The sequence below is a fragment of the Pristis pectinata genome, chromosome 1, assembly GCF_009764475.1.
Source record: "Pristis pectinata isolate sPriPec2 chromosome 1, sPriPec2.1.pri, whole genome shotgun sequence".
NCBI lineage: Eukaryota > Metazoa > Chordata > Chondrichthyes > Rhinopristiformes > Pristidae > Pristis > Pristis pectinata.
Window position 1 is genome coordinate 128,034,141 of NC_067405.1, and position 18,476 is coordinate 128,052,616.

The 18,476-nt window shown below is 40.3% G+C and overlaps 1 protein-coding gene across 1 annotated transcript in view; it reads left to right on the top strand.

The window, feature by feature from the left end:
* Window positions 1-18,476, top strand: part of LOC127571654 (sodium/potassium/calcium exchanger 4-like) — a 90,722-nt gene that overhangs the window by 37,360 nt on the left and 34,886 nt on the right. Inside the window, exons 7-9 of the mRNA XM_052018276.1 lie at window positions 3,598-3,623; window positions 5,045-5,098; window positions 14,782-14,927. Coding sequence (XP_051874236.1) covers window positions 3,598-3,623; window positions 5,045-5,098; window positions 14,782-14,927 — 226 coding nt within the window. The remainder of the gene's footprint in view (window positions 1-3,597; window positions 3,624-5,044; window positions 5,099-14,781; window positions 14,928-18,476) is intronic.

An 18,476-nucleotide genomic window follows, 5' to 3' on the forward strand; every position in this document is an offset into this window, starting at 1 on the left:
GGAATTTTTTTCTGGAATTTAAAGACTTTAATGCCTCACATTTATTGATGAAAAATAAATGAATCTCCAGCGAGTGGAATGGATTGCACAAAAATTGCTAATTCCACTAGGATATAACCATATGTGTAATATATCCCGCAAAGCTATGAATAATTCTTTCTATTGGATTAGTTTCTCAAAATGGGTGTTAGTCTGATGCATGGCTTCCCACCAAGCCACTATTGATTAGCTTGGCCCAATAGTAATCAAAGCAAGATCCCCGTGAAAGTCTTCACTTCTCTACCCAAAAAACAAAGAGCACTGAAATCATCAATGGGGCAAAAGCAGGAAATACTGAAAATGTGTAGCAAGTTAGGCAACATCTCTAAAGTGAGAAATGGAGTTAGTATTTCAGGTCAGTGGCTCTCATCAGTATTCTCTACAGAAGCAGTTTCGCCCTTTGAGCATTTCCACCATTATCTGTTTTCAGTCAGACTTTCAATATCCAGAAACTTTGTTAGGTGCCACACTCAGCAATGGCATTTGAAATCGGTATTTTCAGGAAGCAAATGTGTGAACTCACTTCATATTTTTTACAGAATGATTACATCATTAAAGGAAACATTCAGCCTGTCAGGTTCTATGTAACATCAATCCAGCTGGCCCCATTCTCCTGCCTCCTCTCCATGGTCATGTCAACTATTTCTTTTCAGATACTTATTAAACTGCAATTGAATCTGCCTCCATCACTACCCATTGCATGTCATCCACACCATAACCACTCATTGCATACATTATTTTTCCTTGTGTCACTTTTAATTCTGCTGCTGATTATCTAATTAGAGCATAGAACAGTACGGCACAGGAACAGGCCCTTTGGCCCACAATGTTGTGCCAAACTAATTAAACCAGTAGTTAAATGCCTAACTAAACTAATCCCTTCTGCCTACACAATGTCCATGTCTCTCCATTCGCTGCTCATTCATGTGCCTATCTAAGAGCCTCTTAAATGCCCCTATGGTATTTGCCTCAGCAATACCGCCCCTGACAGTACATTCCAGGCACACCCCATTCTCTGTGTAAAAACGCTTGCCCCACACATCTCTTTTGAACTTACCCCCTCTCATCTTACGTACATGCCCCCTAGTATTAGACATTTCGACCCTGAGAAAAAGATACCAGCTGTCTATCTATACCTCTCATAATCTTAGAAACTTCTTTCAGGTCTCCCCTCAGCCTCCACCGCTCCAGAGAAAACAATCCAAGTTTGTTCAACTTCTCCTTATAGCACATGCCCTCTAATCCAGGCAGCATCCTGGTAAACCTCTTTTGCACCCTCTCCAATGCCTCCACATCCTTCTTACCAGAACTGGGTGACCAGAACTGAATGCTATACTCCAGATGCGGCCTAACTAGAGTTTTATAAATCCACAACATAACTTCCTGACTCTTGAACTCAATGCCTTGACTAATAAAGGCAAGCATGCCATATGCTTTCTTTGGAACAAATTCTATGTTCCTGATTGTCAGTGGGAATAATTTCTCTCTATTTATGCTGTACCCAAGATTTAAAAAATCTCTCCTTGCAATTGCTTCTGTTCCAAGGAAAGCAACCTAGCTTCCTTGGTCTATCCACATAATCCCTAGAAACATTTTGGTAAATCTCTTGTACCCTCTCTAAAACACTTAGATTTTTTCTAAGCATGGCACCCAGTCCTGAACACATGCTTCAGTGTGGCTGAACCAGTATTTTACAAAGGTTATTCATGACTACTTATACTCTATGCCAGTATTTATAAATCCTCTTTCTTGGTGAAGAAGCTGAAAGTGAAGAGAAAGAATTTTAAATGGAGGAACTTACCACATGGGCAGCCATCTTATAAAAATACATCTCTTGGAGAGGCTGTGAAGGCTAACTCAAAATTAAGAAAATTACAGAGAATTGATCTTATAACTGGGGTTTGCATCACAAAGCAAGTTTACATGCAATTAAGGCCAAAATGAATGGTCCTGGTAAGATGCTTTGCCCAGCAGCAATATACACCAGGAATCTGTGGATGTGCTCAAATGGCATTTCAATGCTTCCAGAGGATGAGGTTCTGAGCCAAAAACCCATATGCAGAAAATTAGTCCAATTCTGCATATCCCAGTACAAAGTTAATACACATTTTATTATTTTCTTAACCAGAAATTGGTCATGAAGCCACTCTGTGATATAGCTTTATCCTAATAACATTTGTATTTTCCCTTCATTTTCTACACAGCTGTGTTAAAAATGTGAAATTCTCATTCCACGAGGCTCTATGTATTTGGCTTTAAAAGTTCAGTCTTCACATACGCAGACTTGGACACTGGAAATCTTTTTGACTGCCTTAAATATGGGTATTTATACACTGAGCTGTCAAAAAGATAGCTGGAAACTTGCAGAACATCTCAATGGCAGATTATCAATAAATGGCAAATTCTTTTGGGACTTCACACTAAACTCTACATGACAATGATTAGAAGAAAATTAATTCCTAAGGACAGAGTTAAAGTGAGTGATCCAAACCTTTGCCAGCAGTGAAAGTACAATGAACTGACACTTGCTTTATGGCAATACATATCATCTTGATAAGTAGTTATAATAAATATAGAATATAGATTGGACTATCAGTAAAGTATTTTTAAAGTATTAATATTCTGATCAGAGTGAGCCAAGCCTTTACATGTCAAGTAGAGCAGAAAAAGACAGCGTTGGCAATAATTTGAATACATTTTATGAAAGAATCATGGAGATTGAAACCGTAAAAACAAAAATAATGTATAAAATTGGTGTGGCTGGTTGCAAGTTCTAACAATTATGTTTAGAATATTTCTTATGAAATATTGTCTTTTGATTAAATTTCTAGAAACGAAAGAGATAACTTCCAAATATATCACATCTATCACGATGTTTTCAAAGATCTTTTCGGCTTGTGAAATATTTTTGAAAAATTATCACTGTTGTACAAATATGAATGTGCCATAAAAAACAATAAAATAATGACTGATAACCTGTTTTAATCATGTTGACTGAATGATCTATATTTGCCAGGACAACAGGAAGAACCTTCCTGGGCCTCTTCCAATAGTATAACAGGACGATCTTGTACCCCTCTGCAAACTGGTTCTCATTTTATCCAAAAGGTATCTCTCAGAAGGGATGGTTAGCTTTGACAGTGATGCGTGCTAATCTACTCTGGATTCTATTCCCCTTGTATTTAAATCCCATGCTCTTCTTTCTTGTTTCATTTATATTTAAGTCTGTTTCATTTCTCTCCTCTCTATACTCTCTGGGTTCTATTATATGATGTCCCTGCCTGAGAGCAGAAGCATTCAGACCAGGAACTACTGCAGGATCAGTTTCAGCCTTGGTGGGCATCGCATCTAGTTATATAAAGGAGAAGTTACATAACTAGTCATATCAGTGGCTGTCAATCAAGGAAGTTTGGGTTTGAGCTAGTGACCACAATGTAAAATGAATCTCAGAATGACAGCAATTTAAAATATTTAATGTTCAATTGATTTTTTAGCTAAGTGACATGAGAAGGAGTCACAAGGTTAGTGAAATTATTTAATTACTTTCTTTTCTTGCAGTTCATGTATGATGAGAAAATTGATTGGTAAGTAGTTTGAATCAGTAATTTTCTTCAAAGTTTTAATGTGGGATGATGTAGCTATAAATTACTGACAACATAATGGAATTACACTTTACGAATTAAAGGAGCCTGAGTTTTCACACAGTAGAGTCATACAGCACAGGAACAGGCCCTTTGACCCACCTCATCTATGCTGAACAAGGTGTCTTCCTGAGCTGGTTCTGTTTGCCTCCATTTGGCCCATATCCCTCTAAGCCTTTTCTATCCATGTCCCTGTCCAAATAGCTTTTAAACATTGTAGTTTTACCCACCTCCACAGCTTCCTCTGGTAGTTCACTCTGTATACCAACCACCCTCTGCTTGAAAAAGTTGCCCCTCAGGTCCCCTTTAAATTTTTACCCTCTCATCTTAAATCTATGCCCTCTGTTTTTAGACTCCCCTACCCTGGGAAAAAGACTGTGACCATCCACCTTATCTACACCCATCATGATTTTATATACCTCAATAAGGTCACCTCTCAACCTCCTGTGCTCCAGGGAGAAAAGTCCCAGCCTATTCAGCCTCTCCTTATAACTCAAGCCCTCCGGACTTGGTAACATCTTCGTGAATCTTTGCTACACCAGTTTAACGACATCCTTCCTATGCCTGGGCGACCAGACATGCATACAATACTCCAAGTGCAGTCTCACCAATGACTTGTACAATTGTAACATCATACCCCAATTCCTGTACTCACTGCCCTGACTCATGAAGGCAATCATGCCAAATGCCTTCTTCACCACCCTGTCTACCTGTATCACAATGAAAGTGGTATGCAATACATCAATAACAATCTGCAAATACAGCTTTGATATTTTTCTTTTCTAGCAATGAGCAAGCTAGTGTTAAAATATATATGCCTTGTGATTAACGCTCAATTATTGTCTATTAAGTAGTACATATATATGATAACATGGCTTGTTATAACATTGTGTTCTGCCACAAAATGATAACATGAATGTTTAATCCAGTATGTCAAGTTTTGAAACTCTGGTGAGCCAATATGGGGATGTGCTAAGTGATGATCATGCACTTCAGCATGAATATGGTGATTCATCTCAGGTGCTCTCACATGTGTCCCAGCATTTGGTTACAGAGCAATACCAACTGGGCCCTTGAATAGTTTAACTGTTTGTTTTCGCAACTGGGAAAGTTTTCTCAGTGTTTTGAGTGCTTATGGCATTGGTATCAATCCTCAGGCTCAGATTCCTGGTGTTCACACAGCAAGAATATAAAGGATTACGTAACTATAAAAACAATTTGGTATTAAAACTGATCATTCCCATAAGTGTCTCCAAGCTGATTGTTTCAAAGGGTGCTTTCACTTAATATACATATTTATAGCTGTGTTATGTATTGTTCCTGTTTCATTTCCTAACCATGGATATCCTGTTTACTTCTTTGAGGTGGGAAGGCCTTATCCTGATCCTAGTGTATGCAGGCTATATACTTGTGATGAAGTAAGTGTTCAAATTATTTGGTTTGCTTATTATCCATACTTATGCAAGATATGATGATGTTGCAGGGAGCATAATTTATCAACGAACTTGTTCTTTTTTTCTTTAACCCCTCTAAACCAGGAATGTTCCATGCTATCATTCTCAGCTCATTACAGGTACATTATATAGCAATAATCCCAGAAATTGTACAAAGAACAAGACAGCCATTGTCAAATTGAAAGTATTTACACATTACTAAGCATAAGAGAAAAAAGATATATAAAAGGAAAATTAAACAATTTTTACAGCACTATGTTGGACCTTCTATAAATATTTACTGATGTTAAAGATTCAAATTATACCTTTGACTTCCATTGAATGGGTTTCACATTAAACTGCTTGGATAAACTACTTTATTGGGTTAAATTAGCAACACAAGATGATAAGCTAATGTAGAGCGCAAGGCACTTGGGTTTGTTTACATACATAGGGAAAAAAGTTTAAGATCGACAACAACATAAATGCAACGACCATCTTTAAAGCAGTGAAATGTCCAAAGGAGGTTCAAAGGACGGTTATCAAACAAAACTGACGCCATGCCCTTTAAGATGATATTGAGACAGCTAATCAAAACCTTGGCCGAGGAACCTGATTTTAAGTGGCATCTTAAGGAAATGTAGAGAAGCAGGAAGGTTGAGGAGGAAACTCTAGAACAGAGGGCCATAGTAATGATCTTGTCCATTCTGGTATTGCTCCTCTATTTGAAGGCATGGCCATCAATGGTGGAGCAATACCAGAATAGACAAGATCATTACATCGGCAGAGAGCTTAGTGAGTTAGAGGACAGGATGCAGATAAAGAGAAAACAAGGATATAATATTCTATTTATATAGAGCCTTGATTTAATGACCGTTATGGTAACACAGTGGCACAACTAGTGGAGCCATTGCTTGTCAGTGCCAAAGGCTTGGGTCATATCCTGACCTCGGTTGCTATCAGTATGGAGTTTTGCATGTTCTCCTTGTGACTCCATGGGTTTCTTCTGGTTTCCCTGGTTTCCTCCCACATCCCAAAGTTGTGTGTGTTGGTTGGCTAATTGGCCACTATAAGTTGCCCATAGTGTATCGGCGAGTTGGAGAGTCCGGGAGGAATTGACGAGAATGTGGGGAGAATAAAAAAAAATGGGATTGATATAGGATTAATATAAATGGGTAGTTGATGGTCTGCATGGACTTGGTGGGCCGAAGGGGCTGTTTCCATGCTATGTCTCTATATGACTCTATGTTGTTGGGTTTGGAGATGGAATTGTGACTTCGTACAAAAATGTAAGGTGGATAATAGTGATTCAGCAGACCATCTTAACCCACTGCACATAAGTATTATTACTTCTTTAGAGTCTAGTGTACAGTTCAGTATCTTTACACTACAAAAAGGCTATTGAAGGACTGACCAAAATGAAAAGGGTACACTTATCAGCAGAGGGTGAGCAGAATGCAGGTTTCCTTCCATTCAAAGAGAACCTGATTTGGAAGGGGTTCAATAACACTTTATTTTATTCATCCACAGGGTTTCTGGCTAGGCCAACATTTGTTATCTATCCCTAGTTATTCTTGGACTGAGTGGTTTATCTGGTCACTTTAGAAGATGCTTAACTATATTGTTGTGGGTTAGGAGTCACGTTTGGGCCTGACCAGGTAAGGGCAGCAAGTTTCCTTCCATAAAGAGCACTAGTGAATCAAGAGGGGTTTTATAACTGTCCACTGCTTTGTATGGTTACTATTACTGCTACCATTTATTTTATTTCCAAATTTATTTCATCAATGAATTGAATTTAAATTCTCCATCTGCCAAGGTGGGATTTGAATGTGTCTTTGGATTATTTGCCAAACTCTGGATTACATTTTTAATGATGTGATTACCATGCTCCCATATCCTATGATATATTGGAACGTGAGCAATTTGGCAGAAATGGTGTTGATTCTGGAACATATGTATAAATCTGACTACCACACGCACATATTTTGTATATGGATGTGAAAGTCACTTAAAGGTCAAATAAAGAACTTAGAGAAGTGAGAATACGTACTCACGGCCATCTGGATGATTAATATATGCATAGAAAGAAAAGAAAGAAGGATATCAAGGCAGGGTATGAAGAGATAACTAGACTGGAAGGAGATCCTTGTGGAATACTGACTCCAGTTTGGGCTAGTTAGAATGTACCATTCTCTTACTGTAGATTCTCTATGGTGATATAAAATATATCAACAGTACTTCACAACAGCCTTTAATCAATGCTGGAGGGAACTCCCACTCAAGTCAGTTTTTGTATCTCTCAGCCATCACTTCTGAAACTGACAACCTTGTGCTTCGGGGTAGGCCGTGGAAGAAAATATCATTCTGAACTTTAAACTAAAATCTAATCTTCTCAGGTGATAATCTAGCACTGTGTCTCTGTCACACCCAGATCTCCTTGTGCCACTCAAATAAACCAGAAAATCAATCATCAGATTATGCTTTCTCACGAGTAAACCAGTACATAAATTGTCTTTTCCTTAACTTCAATGCCCAATTTTTATTTCACATCCTTCTGTCTTTTTCTCTAAAGCACTTTCCAAACATATACCAGCTGCTTCTCCTTCATTTGAAAAGTATTAATTGCAGTTTCTTTGAGGAACCACAGTGCTGTGTTAAGGCATATTGAGAGAATATTCAACACTGGCAAGTGATTGCAGGGGAAAGCCATTTGGAAAAGAATACCATAGTAAAACAGCAGTCTGGACATTATTTCATGTTTTTGCAGAAATGTCAATTAGAGATGCCTAGAATCAGGTCTCTCCAGTAATTAATGGGGCTCAGGTGGTGAGAACCCAGGAAATGACAAGGCAAATTTTATTAAATGTTAAAACCTACTCTTTTCCTCCACTCCTCTTAACATTTCCTTCTGTCAGAATTGCCATGGGCTATTTCTTCCATGGATGCTTTGACTCTGTCTAGAAACATGGCATGGCGGATTGAGTAGTTGGTTTGTGGATGCTGAAGCCTAGCTTCACCAAGCTCAGTGGAGCAGTTAGCTCTTCTTTCTCTAGGTCAGTGTTCAGTCTGGGGATGGGTGGCGAGTTGCCCACTGCAAGATTTAACTGTGGTGAAAAGGGGCAGTTTTAGCATAAAGGCATTCCATCAGTACAGCAGCCAGTTAGATTGCACCTTTCCAAATCCCTTTTAGCACCCAGACATGAAGTCCTGTCATTGAGCAGAACAGATATTAAGCATAGTGAAAGAAGTCATAGAGTTATACAGCATGGAATCAGGACCTTCAGCCCAAATTGTACATCCCAACCAAAGTGCCTTCTTGAGCTCGTCCCATTTGCCTGCATGTGGCCCATATCCCTCTAAACCTTTCCCATCCATGATCCTGCCCAAACATATTTTAAACATTGTAGTTGTACCAGCCTCTACCACCTCCTGTAATAGTTTGTTCCACATATCCACCACCATTTCTGTGAAAAAGTTGCCCCTTTAAATCTTTCACCTCTCACAAACCTACACCTTTCGTCTTAGACTCCCCTATCCTGGGAAAAAGACTGTGACCATCCACCTTATCTACGCCCTGATGATTTTATAAACTTCTATAAGGTCACCCCTCAGCCTCCCCCACTCCAGGGAAAACAGTCCCATCCTGTCTAGTCTCACCTTACAACTCAAGCCCTCCAGTCCCTGCAACATCCTTGTGAATCTCTTCTGCACCATCTCCATCTTAATCACATCCTTCCTATAGTTGGGCAACCAGAACGGCACACAATATTCCAGGTACAGTCTCACCAACATCTTGTACAGCGGTAACGTGACTTCCCAACTCTTGTACTCATTGCCTCATCTGATGAAAGCAAGCATGCTATACACCTTCTTCACCACGCTGTCTACCTGTGTCGCCACTTTCAGGGAACTGTGTAGTTGCACCCCTAGGTCTCTATTCTGCAGCTGTCATTTACTGTGTATGTCCTGCCCTGGCTTAACTTCCCAAAGGGCATCACTTTGCACATGTCTGAGTTAAATTCCATCTACCATTCCTTTGCCCACTTTCCCGGTTGATCGAGATCCTGTTTTAGTCTTAGACAACCTTCTTCACCATCCACCACGCCACCAACATTGGTGTCACTCAGAAACTTACTAATCGTGCCACCTATATTTTCATCCAAATCGTAAATATAGATGATAACCAACAGGGGGCCCAGCACTGATCCCTGCGGCACACCACTGTTTACGAGCCTCCAATCTGACAAACAACCCTTCACTACCACCCTCTGATTCCTTCCACCAAGCCAATTTCGTATCCATTTGGCGAGCTCACTCTGGTTCCTATGTCATGTCACCTTATGGACCAGTCTGCCATGCAGGACCTTGTTAAAAAAACTTGCTAAAGTCCAGCATGTATCGCCCTTGTCTATCCACTTGGTCACCTCTTCAAATTGGTGAGACATGATTTCCCACATAAAAAGCCATGCTGACTGTACCTAATAACTCCTTGCCTTTCTAAATGGAGGCAGATCCTGTCTTTCAGAATCCCCTCCAGTAACTTTCCCGCCACTGGCGTTAGTCTCACTGGTCTGTAGTTCCTTGGCTTGTCCTTGCAACCCTTCTTAAATAAAAGGCACAATGTTAGCTACCCTCCAGTCTTCCAGTACCTCACCCTTGGCTAAGGAAGATAGAAAAATCTCTGCCAGGGCCCCAATAATTTCTACCATTGCTTCCCACAATGTCCTGGGACACATTTGGTCAGGCCGGGCATATATCCATTTTTGTGCCATGTACCTCAAGACCACCAACACCTCTTTTATAACATCGATATGTTTTTGGTTGTCACTGTTCTCTTCCATGATTTCTCCAGCTTCTGTGACCTTCTCCACGGTAAATACAAGCAAGAAATATACATTTAAGATCTCGCCCATTTCACTTAGCTCCACACATGGACAGCCACACTGATGCTCAAGGGGAGCTATTCTCAGCCCCTTTACCCTTCTGCGTTTAACATACTTATAGAATCCTTAGGATTCTTATTTAATTTATCTGCCAAGGATATTCCATGTCTCCTTTTTGCCCATTTGATTTCCTTCTTAAGTATAGTCCTACATCCCTTATACTGCTCAAGGGGTCCAATTGATCCCAGCTATCTATAGTTGACATGCGCCTCCTTTTTTCTGACCAGAGCCTTAATATCTCTCGTCACCCAGGGTTCCCTAATCCTGCCAACCTTAGCCTTCTCTCTTACAGGAACATGTTGGCCCTGAACTCTCCCTATCTCACTTTTAAACGCCTTCAATATGTTAGACATGCCTTTACCTGCTAACAGCATCTCCCAATCAACCGTTGCAAGTTCCCATCTAATGCCATCAAAATTAGCCTTGTCCCAGTTTAGATCTTTAACTTGTCCTATCTTTGTCCATAATTATTTTAAAGCTAATAGAATTATGGTCACTTGTCTGAAAGTGCTTCCCCCGACACTTCAGCCGCTTGCTCAGCCTCATTTCCCAAGTGGAGGTCAGGTGTTGTGCTCTCTCTAGTAGGGACATCTACATCATGGTTGAGAAAACTTTCCTGGATACACTTAATAAATTCCATCCGATCTCATCCCTTAGCATTATGTCAGTCCCAGTCAATATCAGGGAAGTTAAAATTACCTACTATTACAACCCCATTATTCCTACAGCTCTCTGAGATCTCCCTACATACTTAAATTCCCGCTGACTATTTGGGGGCCTATAGTACAATCCCGGTAAAGTGTTAGGATACAATATGCAGAGAAGTGATAGCTTCAGTAATATTAAGTGATAATATTTGGCATGAAAATAAGAAAGGAATATATGTATGAAATGAACTATATCTTCTGTTATTGCATCTTGGGATGATCAGTGGATCAAAATGGTCTTTTCTAATCTGTGCATTCTATGTTAAATGAAGGGGTAGTGGGAGAGTAGAGATTTCAGTCACACACACACACACACACACACACACACACACACACACACACACACACACACACACACACACACACACACACACACACACACACACACACACACACACACACACACACACACAAGCACACCGATATGCATATCATTCTTTTTTCAAACATTTAAAGGAAGTGGCATGCTTTATATAGATCATAATAGCCAGAACGGATTTGAAGTAAATAATCTAATTCAGAGCATAATGTAGCTTCAATCATGCCCACTCATTATTTCTATAGTGTGTATCTGGGGAGATGTGATTTATGTTATTGACAGTGAAGAATGATATTTGTACCATCATTGAAATAGTAGGGAAATTCAATCTGTAGCATATTACCGGGAAATGACATCACAAAGGGATCAGTACCACTGCACTGGAATGTGTTTTCTGATCTTCTCCAAGGTCATGAGTAGACTTCATGTCAAGATTTTGCTTGCACTCACCACTTTATTTCCAATGATCTAGCATGAACGCTGTATTTACTTAGCTTTCTCTGGTCTGTTATGTACCCATGTGTTGGGGCACCATTGCATTGTTCACCTTGTTCAGGTGATGCTTGTAGAGCATTTGAAAGAAAATGTTTTTTGCTCATTCTGCTGGCAATGCAAAAGAAAATGAATCCCAAGATGAAGAAAATTGTTTAAGCTTTGTGAAATCTACCCGTGATTTTCTCCAAAAGTTATGACAGTCGAATCCTGTATCCATGACTGTGAAAGAATCTTTTCTCAACAAATGGTTGCTCAATTATTATCAAGCTAAGAATATTCCAGACTCTTAGACAGATCAACAGAATCAGGAGCTTACTCCCTCTGATCTCGTCTTCTTTGCTTGCAAGAAGAAATAGGGATGATTAAAATGCACGATCATTTATTTTGCACAATGTTTCAAGACCATTAAGTGAGCAAATGACCATGGAAACAAATAATGAGCACATACCAGAACTTTATGTTAGGGGAAACTGATTTTTAAGTTCCAAACTGCATTTATTATCTCAGCTCCATTGCCAGCAGATGGCCAATACGTAGATCTTCTCTTGATTATTAAGCCTATTACTGGAGATGTGAAACAGGCACAAGGCTAATGGAAGAAAATTATATTTTAAAAGCAGTTTCGCACTAGTTTTCTTTAAGAGAAGGAAGTTAAGAATAAGCTGCCCTGTGACATAATTAGTGAGAGCTATAGGTGCTTCTTAACATAAGAACATAAGAAGTAGGAGCAGGAGTAGGCCACCTGGCCCATCGAGCCTGCTCCACCTTTCAATAAGATCATGGCTGGTCTGGCTGTGGACTCAGCTCCATCTACCTACCATTTCCCCATAACCCTTAATTCCCCTGCTATGCAGAAATCTATCTAACTGTGTCTTAAATATATTTAATGAGGTAGCCTCTACTGCTTCCCTGGGCAGAGAATTCCATAGGTTCACTACTCTCTGGGAAAAGCAGTTTCTCCTCATCTCAATCCTAAATCTTTTCCCTTAAATCTTGAGGCCACGTCCCCCAGTGGACATAGTGGACTCTCACCTACCAGTGGAAACAACCCTCCTGCCTCTATCTTATCTATCCCTTTTTTAATTTTATATGTTTCTATAAGATCCCCTCTCATTCTTCTGAATTCCAGTGAGTATAGTCCCAGGTGACTCAATCTCTTCTCATAGGCTAACCCCCTCATCTCTGGAATCAACCTGGTGAACCTCCCCTGCACCGCCTCCAAAGCCATTGTATCTTTCCTCAAGTAAGGAGACCAGAACTGCATGCAGTACTCCAGGTGTGGCCTCATCAGTACCCTGTTCAGTTGCAGCATAACCTCTCTGCTCTTAAATTCAGCAATGAAGGCCAACATTCCATTTGCCTTCTTGATAACCTGTTGTACCTGCAATTCATGCACAAGCTCTCCCAAGTCCCTCTACACAACGGCATGCTGCAATCTTTCACCATTTAAATAATAATATCTTCAATTTTCCTTCCAAAGTGAAGTGAAATGACCTTGCATTTACCAACATTGTACTCCATTGGCCAGACCCTTGCCCACTCACTTAACCTATCTATATCTCTCTGCAGACTCTCCACATCCTCTGCACAATTTGCTTTTCCACTCAATTTAGCATCATCAGCAAACTTAGATATGTTACAGTGGCATGACATTCACTGTCTTCCAATTAGCCGGGACCTACCCAGAGTCCAGAGAATTTTGGTAAATTATCACAAATGCCTCTACTATAACTTCCACCATTTCCTTCAGTACCCTGAGATGCATCCCCTCAGGCCAAGGGACTCGTCTACCTTTAGGCCCACTAGTTTGTTCATCACTATCTCTTTAGTGATAGCGATTGTATCAAGGTCCTCACCTCCTCCCACATTTCTTCCATGGAGAAAGGTCCATTAATGGATACAAACTTTTTTATGATGAGGAACATGACATGAGAAAAGTTACAAATATTTGGAGGCATTGAGCAGAAACTCATGGAGGATCATTGCAATCATAAAGAATGAATTAACAATAATGTGTGAGATAGAGAAATGACATATTATATTAAACATAATTGATGCTTATAGAGTCCACCAAATGTTATTGAAGATATGGAGAGGGGCATTTTTAATTCCACCAAGCAGTGGAAACAGTGCAGATGGGCAGTTAAAATCTCCCCAGCTGCATACCCAGCCACCTACCAGTGTGAGCTATTCTGACACCATTTTAATCTGTTCAAATCAGCCCACAAAAACATGTACCCAAATCAGTAGGGCCCTTTCTAACATGACGAAAAGAGAAACGGATGTTGCTTGACCTGCCAAGTGCTTCCAACATCTTCTGGTTTTGTTTCAGATTTCAAGCATCTGTAGTTTTTTTTAAATTTTTCCTTTGTAGCATCAACAGGTTGACCCTGTGACATTTCCCACCAAGCCAACATTGCATCCAGCCAGAAGAGGCCCACAAAGCTACATTTTAATTTTTCTTGCAAAACTTTCATTATCACGCCCAAATGGAGCAGGAATACTTCTTCAGCCCTCCTGTGGAAAGTATTGCCACAATTCCCTTCCTCTCTCCCCCCATCCCCCCCCCCCGCCCCCCAAACCTCAGGCCACATGTTGAAAATCCGATGGAAAATTCTGCCTCATATCTGGCTTGGCTAGTGGTCACTGACCTTGTCTTCCAATTCATGCTCAGAATGGGTCCAAGTTAGGCCAATGAGTTTGACTTGCCAAGCCTGGAAGTTAATGAGGATGGTGATTTTTGAACTGACAGAAGATTGATTCCATAAAGTTCTTTTACTGGCCGGTGCTATCCAATCAGTCCAGAACAAGAAAACTATGATGCAGTGGAGGATGGGGATCCAGACAGAACGGAAGTTTCATTACCTAACCACACATGTTTAATACCAATCAAGCTGCAAATTCAGTTGATTTCAAGGTTAATCATGCAATTAAAGTTACTGCACTGTGCAACAGCAACATTCCACTAGCCTAGGATGAATCGTACCTGAAGATCTGAACTGTACATTATCATATTGCATTGACAAGGAGAAAAGTGAAACCACATTGACAATGCAAGTATCGCATATATGTTGTAGAGTTTATCCTGGTAGTGAGTGTATCTATCACAAATGAATATGCACTTGTTGTATCTGTGCCAATAATCCTACCTGCAAATTGAAATAACAGCAATAACCTATTTTGTTGTACAATATTTATTCACAGGTTTAATAACAAGATGCAGAACTATTTTGTGAGCAAGCTGATGAAGGATGTGGCAAATGGCAATGTGATCGGCAATGAGATGGAGGATGGTAATATTGATTCTCTCAGTAGTTGTGATGACCCATCACTCCCATTGTTATCTCAAGGTAAGGCTAAACAGACAGAAAATGGTCAGTAAAAAACTTTTATCCGCACTTAACATTTTTTTAATTATTCGGTAACTTTTTCAACAATTTTCTGAGCATCTTTGTCAACTGTTATTCAATTTTATTGTTAGAGAATTTAATGAAAAGGTGAATTTTCTTTTCGAGTAGATCTTTGTCAAACAAATTCTTTTGGGCCTCAATGACAATGAAAAATTGAATCAAATGCTTAATGTTTCATTTTTTTTTCACAATCAGGAGCAGTAGCGTTCCTAGAAGTGATTGTGTTGAGAAGCTGAAGGCTGTAAAGTTGCTGCTTTTTTCACTCTGAAGATGTCCTGCTGGGAGATGGCGCCAGTCACAAAGTGATTCCGCCTCTGCCAGTGCTGCTCTGCCCTTTCTTCTACTGACAACATGATTTGTTCACACGTGATTCACCCAGCATGAACCTAGGAGAAGTCTTTGTATCTAACCCACCTTGTGCCTTCCAGTATGCTGAATGTTCCACAGCTGATGCAGATCACTGCAAAAAGGGTGATTTCTTCAACGCCCCCCCCCCATGAAAACTTTGATTTTGGTTTTCATAGGAGTTATAGAAAGTTAAGACACAGAAGGGGGCCAGTCACCCCACTGTGGCCACGCCAGTCAGAAATGGACATTAGGTTAATCTTGCCACTAGGCTCTTAGTACACAGCTCTGCAGGTTCTGCCTCAAAACCTCACCCAGGGACATTTTTATATGGCCCCTGGTTACTGACCTTTCTGCTAAATAAAGTAGATACTTACTGTTTATCTCTCCAGGCCTCTCATAATTTTTGTACCTCGATTAAACCTCCACTCTGTTTCATTTGTTTCCATGAATGCAACCCAGCTTAGGCCTCATCATAATTATAATTCTCTGGCCCTGCAACATTCTTGTAAATAACTGCACCTTGTGGTGACCAGAACTGTACACAGTTGTCTAGCTGTGGACTAACCAATGTCTTATGCAGTTCGAGTGTGTCCTTCCTGCCTTTGTGTTCTGTGCCTCAGCCAATGAAGGCAAGTATCCTTGATATCTTCTTAGTGACTTATCTCCATGTTCTGCTACCTTAAGGGCCTTGTAGACATACACTTCAAGATCCCTCTTCCTAGTATTCTGGTGTTCAATGTGTATTCCATTGTCTAAGTTAATACAAATAAATAATAGAAACATGAGACACAAGAGATTGCAGATGCTGGAATTTGAAGCAACAAACAATCTGCTGGAGGAATTCAGCATCTGTGAGGGGGAAGAGATTGTCGACGTTTTGGGTTGAAACTGCAGCGGGACTGAGAGTGGAGAGGGGACATGGCCAGTGTAAAAAAGAGAGGGGGAGTGGTGCAGCAGGAGCCCGAGGTAATTGGTGGACTGAGGTGGGGTGTAAGATAACAGGCAGGTTGCACCAGGTAGGGGAGGGGAGGGGAGGTGGGTGGAGTTGGGAGACAGCGGCAGGGGGATGATATACGGTGGAAGACAAAGAGAAAAAAAATGAGAGGCAGATGGTGAGAAGTGGGGGGAGCGGAGTGTGAAGGTTGGAGACAGCTGCTGGTGGGGGGTGGGGGGGGGGGTGTTGATAAGCAGGAACACAAAGGGCTGCCAGTGCTGGAACTTGATAAGTAAAGGAGGTGATAATGGGAAGCATTAGGGGAGAAGTGAATGGCAGATAGAGCCAGAACCAGATGGGCCCTGCCCCCTCCACCCCCACGTTAGGTTGTTGCCTAGCTGCCCCAACCCTCCCCTGCCCTCACCCCACAAAAGATTTGATCAGATTCCTCTTCCATACTTCTGGAGACAAAGCAAAGGACACTTTGCAGATCACTCTGTCCAATATCCACACATTTGGCAGCGACGATCAATGCATATGATTGAAATCATAGGCCATCATAAACTTTCAGCTGGAGCTCCATTATATGATTTAAATGACAAGTAACTATGGCTCCATAAAGCATTTCCAAATATGTAAAAATTAAAGAAAATGGCAATGTTCAAATTCCATTTTAATTCATTCATTAATCCTCCAAAGTTAAGCGTGGTTTGTTCTCAACTGTGGTTCATCTGCTCACTTTGCTGAACACCAGTTTAATATCTTTAAATTGTTCTCCATCTACCTCACTAACTGTTGTCAGAATTCTGTCTGCTTAGCCTTACTGTGGTTCCTATTTCTTGATATCTTTCATAACAACCTTCTGAATACTATTTTGTCTTTTAAATGGTTTTCTTAATTAACAATATTTTCTGCAATAAATAACAAATAACTGTAATCATTCTTAATTCATTAACAATGGCCCAGGCTGATGATATGGTTTCTCTAAGCATAACACTAGCATTACATAAAATAAACTAGTAAATATCTTTCTCCTGATGGCTTGGTTACCTTAAATTAAACCAATGAGATGATAGATGAATTTATGCATCATTTTTGTTAATTTTGATTACAGTTCTATCCATCATTTTTAACTCATAAATGAACTTTGCAGGCATGAAGCTGCAAATGCCAAGGAGTCAGTCATTACAGATAAACAAATTATAAATTATATAGGGGGAAGTAAACAAATAGGTAACAATTAACAATCAAGCAACAAATTCAGATTTCATTTTTATTAAATTTAGTAATACAATTAGAATTACTGCAGTGTGAAGCTGCAAAATTAGGTTTCAGACTTTGGAAGGCCACAGACCCATGCTGGAAAATTCTGAGCCTTATTGTGCTTTCTAGGAACAGATGGTGTCATACTGCCAGGAGAGTTTAAAGTATGTGCATGCAAGCTGCCTGGGAATTCTGCTGCGGAATGTTCAATGAACCTTGGTTCAAACACTAGGACTTAGTCATAGTCATTGAGCCATGTGGCAGAGAGAGACAGACCTTTCAGTCCATCATGTCCATACCAACTGTCAATTATCCAGCTATACTAATTCTAGTAGTAGTTTTATAGCTTTCTATGCTTTGGTGATTCAAATGCATGTCTGGATACTTCTTAAATGTTGTGAAAGTTCATTTGCCCCTGCCACCAGTCAGGTAGTGTGTTCTACATTCCTACCACCCTATAGGTGAAAAGGTTCTTCCTCAGATCCCCTCTAAATGCCTTAATCCTTACCTTAAACCTCTGCCCTCTATTTGCTTCCATTCAAGCTCATTTAACCTGAGTAGGTTATTGTGGCCAGAGATTCGTCAGAAGGGATTAGGATGATTTCACTGGTGGAAGAGATCTTTACTGTGTTCCCTGGTGTTCCCTGTTGGCCTGCCATCAGCATTATTCATACCCCGTCCATGGGGAAGGGCATGACTTACATGTATCTGTTCTCTGATCTAAAGGTATTCAACATGGAAGAAGTGGATAAAGTCTTTCTGGCCTCAACCAAAGTGGCCATTTTACATGTGAGCCTGGCTAATGAACAGTGCTATGAATCTGAGGGACATAAAATTTGATCAAAATCATTCACCTAAATTCTCTTCATGTAGATTTTATTTTAGCTCAGGCACCCAGCTAACTGTTCCCCCACTACCTCCTCCTCCATAACTCAGGGACATTA